Source organism: Rhagoletis zephyria, unplaced genomic scaffold (genome assembly GCF_001687245.7).
Source record: "Rhagoletis zephyria isolate East Lansing unplaced genomic scaffold, Rhagoletis_zephyria_1.1 Rzeph_scaffold_00349, whole genome shotgun sequence".
NCBI classification, from domain to species: Eukaryota; Metazoa; Arthropoda; class Insecta; order Diptera; family Tephritidae; genus Rhagoletis; species Rhagoletis zephyria.
The window spans coordinates 158,771-166,547 of NW_016157433.1; the positions used below are offsets into that span (position 1 = coordinate 158,771).

Consider the following 7,777-nt stretch of genomic DNA (forward strand, 5'->3'; position numbering starts at 1 on the left):
GGGGGGGGGGGGGGGGGAAGCGAGCCTAGGCGGTCTGCGTTGGCGCCAACGCGCGTCGTGATACGGCTCGGAGCGCGTGCCGCGGCCGTCCGCGTTTGTCCGCCAACACTGAAGAACCTAAGACGCTGAGAACAAATATACGCATTGCATTGAAGGCTAAAATAACAGTAACAATTTACCTTTAATTTCCAATAATTCGCTTACCACTTATTGGCCAAAATACCGTTCGATTATATGCGTATACTGCAGAAGGGAATTTAACACAGAACTACACTGTATGCAAAAATAGAGAGCAGTTGGTTAAAAATACGTTTCATTTCATGCAAATGTATGCCTGTATACATAATTGGAATGGTTCGGTAAAATAAAGCCAGAGAAAATACTACGTCTACGAGGTCTTTATTGCCTTTTATTGGTGGGCGCTTTTTCCCCTTCGAAATGGAAATAATGCACATGGCTTTTATTTCTCTTTTTTTGGGAAATAAACCCCATGGACGTTATTTCCGCGGACCTTATTGCACTCCCCCATAAAAAATACGAATTCTCAAGGTTGCCAAAAATTTAAGTTTACTGAATTTATATTGAAACTGTGTATTTTGCCGACTTTGACTTCAAAGATATAAAAGTTTAAAATAAACAGTAAAAACGTGTAATTTCACCTCGAGATCGGTAGTTGGTGCAAAGTTTCATTCTTTTGTGCAAATTATCGTGAAAGGAAACAGACCTAATGTGAAAACAACTGATTCGGTTATCGGGTTTGCTGATGTTCCAAAAATCTAAATCCGATTGAATTTCGTGACACCAAATGAAAAAGGTATCGGTTTTCATTTCCGAAAAAAATCAATTCCGAGTCGGATTCTGCGACAGAGCTGATTGTTCTTTCACTTTTACAAAAATTACCTTTACATAATAAAACATGGCATGATAAGTTAGACCAGTGTTGCCCGTCGTTCTTACCCGTCTAAATACAACCTAAATCCCGTTTTATACTAAAGATATAACAGAAATCCCGCGCTGTATGTATATATTATACATAAAATGCTTTCGGATGAAAAATACAATTATGTATGTACATTAGGGTGCTTCTTTTTGTGACTATTGGTTTTTTCCCTCCTACCTCAAAAATTTGTGGGAAACACCTAAAAAAATCTTCCTGAATATTTGAAACCTTAATATTAACATTAAGTACTCGCCCAAGGCGTGCAAAGATTTCTCATATAAAATACACGTAAACTTTGATTTTTTTGAAAACTCTACAGCTCTGAGGCATTTTATGGTATAATCTTGGTCAACGATGGGTTTTCTTCAGAATTGAATGCTCTACAAAAGTGTCCATTGCAGCGTAGTCCTTACTCCCTCCTGCGAGGTAGTACGGGTCACTAAACCCAATTTTTCATGAAATTCTCGATCATTCAATTTCCTACAAAAAAATTCGAGGAAGCCAAATCGCTAGCATCGATATTTCTTGAGATATTGGACTTTGAAGTTGATCAACAAATTCTACAATTTAGCTCAATACTCCGTGAAATTCCACACTACCTCAACTTAAAGCCCAATATCTCAAGAAATATCTACGTTGGCGATTTGGTGTTTTGAAAGCCTTTTGTAGGAAATTGATTGTCCTACAAGTTTGTGGTTTACATTTTTTATGCAGCTCTTGTTATTTACGATAGGGGCAAAAAAACGAGAATTTTATTATAAAAAAATGGGTTTAGTGACCCGTGTAGTACGCTGGTGGGAGTAAAGATTACGCCGCAATTGACACTTTTGTAGAGCATTCAATTCTGAAGAAAACCCATTATTGACCAAGATTATGCCATAAAATGCTTCTGAGCTGTAAAGTTTTGAAAAAAGAAATCAAAGTTTACGTGTATTTTATATCGGAAATTTTTGGACGCCTTGGGCGAGTACTTAATGTTAATATTAAGGGTTAAAATTTTCAGGGAGTTTTTTTTATATGTTTTGCACAATGAAAAGAAACAGTAGTCGCCAAAAAAAAAGGCACCCTAATGTACATAGATATGCAATACACATAGGATTTATATACATTAGGGCGGGTAAATTTTTTTGACTATGCGCGTATAGCATAAGAGGTTTCTACTTGTAATTCGACGCAACTTTGCCGAAGAAACCATCGGTCTAAAATCAATTAGGAGTTTGCCATATTGCGAAAATAGGCTTAGAAGAAAATGTGGAAATATTTACTGTTGTGCCCTCTGGTGGAAGTTTTAAGAAAAAGAGAAGTGCAGAAATGGGATCCTCATACCTCTACAGCATGTTTTTGTACAAAATTTATGCAATTCTTTACGATACTTCAGCAAAGTGCTAAGAAACCTATTTTCACAATTTGGCGAATTCCAAATTGGTTTTAGAGCCATGGTGTCTTCGGCGAAGTTACTTAGAATCACACATATGTATGTGCAATACGCGCATAGTCAAAAAAAATCTCCCATACAAATTTACCCGCCATTATATATTTTAGACAAACAACCTTTCATTCGTTTTCGCGTTTAAATTGATCAGATGGCTTACATTTCATTGGCTAATCTTAGTTTAAACCAGCCAGCTCGGGTGTTTAAACTATGTATAAACCACAGGCGTGCACAGAAAAACTGGCCCTAAGTCGAACAGTTAGGTTGTTTGTTAAGTAAATTAGATTTTACTACACATATTTAATGCTTTTTCGGTAAATCTATTTTTCTTTTTCGTTTTGATGTCAGTAACCATTGAACTATTTACTGCCTCTTTGTTAACGACTACCTCCCAAACGTTTGCCAATCGCAAGTTTTACTATTTGCATTATCAAAGAATACAATCACTCAAAATACTTTTCAGAATCCATAAACTCATAGCATTTGAAAAAAACAAGTAATGATTGGAAATTTTTTCAATGTTTTCAAAATACACAACTTCTCGAGTTGCCCTCACGTTTTTCTAACTTATATCACTTTATTTTTCCCAATTACTTTCTGAATAACTCATAAACTTGCTATTACAATCCATTTAAAGTGAATGAAATTCCGCTGATAGGGTTCATATGAACGGCGTTAATTTACCACAGAGAGCAGCTTTTTCTTATTTATCGATTACTAAATTTTCTTGCTTGGTATGGTATGCAAAAAACCCCGTTTTTCGACAGAAAATCCCGTTCGCCCTTTTAAGTCATAAGATCCAGAAAAAAGGGTGAAATCCCGCAAACTGGCAACACTGAGTTAGAAATCACAGCAATGATGAGCTAAGGTTTGTGACTTTGCTAGAATACGGTTGTTAATGAGATAACGTTATATAGTTATAAGTGGGTGGTACCACGCCCATATTCCAAAATTCCTTAATAATAATATTTCTTTTTTAGAGATTGTTGTGAGGATCAACTTGAAAAGTAAATTGGCTTTCTTAAATTTCGAAATATCGAAGTTTTAGCATTATCTGAAAAGTGGGCGTAATTTTAGTCCGATTTGAAAATTTTTTAATGATTTGATTTTTTGGTTCAAGTGCAATAATTTTGACGAGTTTGGTACAAATTCGTAGAACGGTTAGCGAGATACACATATGTAGGTGGACGGTGCCACACCCATTTTCCAATTTTTTTGTACACATATTTCTTGCTAAAGCTTTATTGCAAGTATAAATTTGGAACAAATTCGCTCTGGTATTTACTGATTTATCGAAGAATTCGTATTTCTCTAAATTACTGTTATATGGGATGTGGGCATAGTTATTGTCCGATTTTAAAAGCAACAACAATCAACAACTGTACCAAGTTTAGGAGAAGTTGGTGAAGAGGTTACCGAGATATACATATCGTCGTTTAAAGTACAAAACCGCGTATCGTCATTCTGCAAAACCGCGTAACTGACATTGGCTGCCAAAAATTGGATTCGCTCACACAAGCTCTTGGCTCAATGCTTATCCATTCGTCCTAGAATATACTGGACGGAAATGCGATTGCTTTATTAAAAAAGAGAAACATTTTGAAATACAGTGTTTTTACTCTAGCAAATAATTTATGCAACCTCACATACGCGGTTTTTGCATTTTGTTGTTTTGTACTTTAAAGGACGAATGTAATCATAAATAATAAAAATTTATAATATTCTTATATCCGCCTAAAAATCATTGCAAATATCAAATTTTCAGTGAATAAGCTTTAGTAACTAACTAATACATATATCGCAGTTTTCGTATTTCTGAAAATTACCGTTAAATGGGAGGTAGGCGTGGTTATAGTCCGATGTCGCCCATTTTCAATACCGCCCTGCCAAGTTTCGTTAAGATGTCTCAAGTTTTACTCCTTATCGTTTGCACAGATGGACAGACGGACGGACAGGCAGACAGTCACGGCTTAATCGATTCCTTTTTTCATTCTGAGCATTTATATATAAATTTGTCTATATCTATCTCGATTCGTTTTGGCTGTTACAAAAAACTTATAATAAGCTTGTGCACAAGTGCGCTCTGGTATAATAATATACATTTAATTTCTGCTGCACAGTATAGTTTTTCTACAAAACGGCCACGATCATTTCTTGGGTTCGATCGCTATAAACAAAGGGTTGGTGAATGGCTAATTTGAAGAATTCCTCAATTTGTAAGCAGCACATCTCTGCAAATTTATACTTTTTAACACCTTAATACATACATATATTCGTATAAACATATTTTGTTTATGTAAACATAAGAGTCTAAAATTACCCTTACTTGCAAAATCATCATTATATATGTACATATATTTTATACATATTATTTTTTCATTACACAGATTTTGGACATCTGCCTGAAATATTTGAGTTATGATCCGAACTATAACTATGAATCTGATGACGGCCAAAGTTGCCTTGCAATGGATACTGAGGAAGGCGATTATGCTGATAGTGACGACTACAGTGATGATGACGACATAAGTTGGAAAGTTCGTCGCGCGGCCGCAAAATGCCTAGAAGCTTTAATAATAACGCGCCAGGAGTCGCTTGAGAGCTTTTGTCAGGATTTGGGTCCTATATTAATTTTACGTTTCAAAGAACGGGAAGAAAATGTAAAATCTGACATATTTCATGTGTATACCACGTTGTTGAAAAGCACAAAGTTCCCAAACACTTTATCACAAGACCCTGATTCTATGGAAGAGATCCCACGTAGTATTGCACTGCTTCAAGATCAAGTGCAAGATATTATAAAAACTATACAGCCTCTAATGCGTGAAAGATCAATGAAAACGAGGCAGGATTGTTTTTTTTTGTTACGGGAGTTGCTAAGCGTATTACCCGGAAGTTTAGGACCCTATCTAGATGATATTGTACCGGGTATTAATTACTCTTTGAACGATAAAAACTCAACAAGCAATATTAAAATCAATGCTTTAGGGTTATTGGGCTCATTGTTAGCAAGTAACACACCGTCATATTTTTTCCAACCACATTTTCCTGTATTGGTACCACTTATCGTTAACGCGGTGTTTGACTCGTTTTATAAAATTTCCACAGAAGCGCTTCAAGTGTTACAAGAACTCGTAAAAGTTTTACGGCCTATGCAAGATCCTGCAGTGCCATTACCCACTACCTTTGAAATAAGTCCGTTTGTGGAAGATCTTTATTCTGCTACTCTAAAAAAATTAATGACTTCCGACGTAGATCAGGAAGTAAAAGATCGTGCTATTAGTTGTATGGGTCAAATAATAGCAAATTTGGGGGATTTTTTAGTTCCACAAGTAAAAACTTGCCTACCAATATTGATGGAACGTCTAAATAATGAAGTAACTCGCTTAAGTAGCGTTAAGGCAATTTATATGATCGCGGCGTCTCCGTTGAGAATTGATTTAACTTTAATAACAAAAGAGGTTATTCCCATACTAGGTTCGTTTTTAAGAAAAAATCATAGAGCATTGAAATTGCATTCCTTGGATCTATTAAATAAATTGATACAAAATTATTCTCACACATTTCATCCCCAAATACTACAGTCGGTAATTATTGAGCTCAAACCGCTTATATCGGACTCAGACTTACATATTGCTCAATATTGCTTGACTACTTTAACTACAACTGCTCTTAAGCAACCAAAAGCGTTGGAAGGCATTCATGAACAATTTTTGCCCGCGGTGTTTCTTCTAGTACGCTCGCCTCTATTGCAAGTAAGTAACGTATATCCCGATACACTTGAGTAAGGAAATTTTAGTTCCTCATTACCCGAGCGTATGACTTGTGTGCATTGGATACACTTCATTTTGAAGAATGGTTAATTTGGAGAAAGGTGGAGAAAATTAAGAAAATACCTTGGTTAAAATTACACGAAAAATGTGCAAATTTTGTTATTCACTTGATTAGGCGGAGTACGTATAGCATTCTTATGTACGTAACGAAGCTATTAAAAATTAAAAAATTAAGGACTTCGCGGGTCGGGGACTTTGCAGGCGATATGTTGGGAATAAAATTGAAAGCAATGCAAATATTTTTGGCAGCTTAAGTCAACGCACAGCATCGCATAAAAAAAATGAAATGGAAGCAATACACAAGAGCTAAATAGATGGAAATAACAGAAGGTCCGTATGCCTTTTATCGTCGTGATACTATACCAAATTAAAGAAAAAGGTGGTTTCCATGGCGATTACGAATTGCTTTACACACTTGTGCAATGAATATTTCCAAAAAGTACATCAATAAAGACTCAGCGTTAAGGATCACTACTGGACGAAGAGAAATTTGTGGTTTCTTACGCGAAAATTTAATTTTGATGGCTCGAACGGATTTAGTAATTATTTTGTCGATTTTTAAAATGCATTTTGATTCCTTTTTTGTTTTGTTTTTGCTAGGGATGTGTCGGGTATCCGGTAAATATCCGGAATCCGGCTTATCCGGATTATAAAAGATTAAATTTAAAAATTTAGTTCAGAATTTTTTGTATAGTTCATTATAATCAAATTTAATGGTATCTAATTAGTAATTCAAGTTAAAAACTTTTACAATTTTTATTATGAAAAGAAGCATTCCGAATTATCGGGCAACAACCTATTTCTATTTTCAACAAATGCTACCCGATGGACTAAACACTCTTTCGGAGTTTACTGAGGAAGGTGGTGTGCAAAGTTAATTCATTGCCAGTGGAAACAAATTTAGAAATTCTTTGTCACAATGCTTCCACCAAATTAAGGGATCTTCTTGGCTGGGTATATGAGGCATTCTTTTTTAAGTCTCCGATTCGCTTTAATTTTTTTTTTGTGGGTTCTATACATGAAATAAGCTAACACGTGTTCGAGGAATTTTTTTCTTTTTTTTTCTTCGGATATATGATCTGTCAAAGTTGGGATTTTTTCGTAATTCTCATGTACTTCTTCCAATCGTTCTATCTCGGGTTCTGCTGATTGTAGAGTGCATCTTAACGTCATTTTAAAGTTAAGAAACGGGCTTAACATTTCTATATATAAGGTGGTCAAGAATGTCCTAAATTAACTTAGCATTAACAGATGAACTTTTTGAAGTTTATTTGCATAGTGAAGCCCAGTAAATTAGGGATTTAAAATTATGCCATCGTAATCCTTGTTTAATTCTCTATAAAAAACATGGTTCAACAAAATGGGGGTTTTCAAGAACTATTTTTAATTTCCTTTTTGGTTGTTGTTGTTTCCGACAGGGTATGTGTATGATGTATTATGGAACGAATTTCCGTCATCCCTTGTCAAATTTGGTTTGGAGACAAACCGGTTTCGGCGTTGTGCCATCTTCAGTGTCATTTTTCGTTCTGCATAATTTTTGTTGGTTGCTCGTATTTATACTCCTTGTTAACT

At 35.3% G+C, this 7,777-nt stretch overlaps 1 protein-coding gene across 3 annotated transcripts in view; it reads left to right on the top strand.

The window, feature by feature from the left end:
* Cand1 (Cullin-associated and neddylation-dissociated 1) overlaps positions 1-7,777 on the top strand; it is a 252,443-nt gene that overhangs the window by 116,986 nt on the left and 127,680 nt on the right. For all 3 annotated transcript variants that reach the window (XM_017610847.1, XM_017610848.1, XM_017610849.1), the window contains exon 4: positions 4,760-6,127. In XM_017610847.1, the coding sequence (XP_017466336.1) occupies positions 4,760-6,127 (1,368 nt within the window). The remainder of the gene's footprint in view (positions 1-4,759; positions 6,128-7,777) is intronic.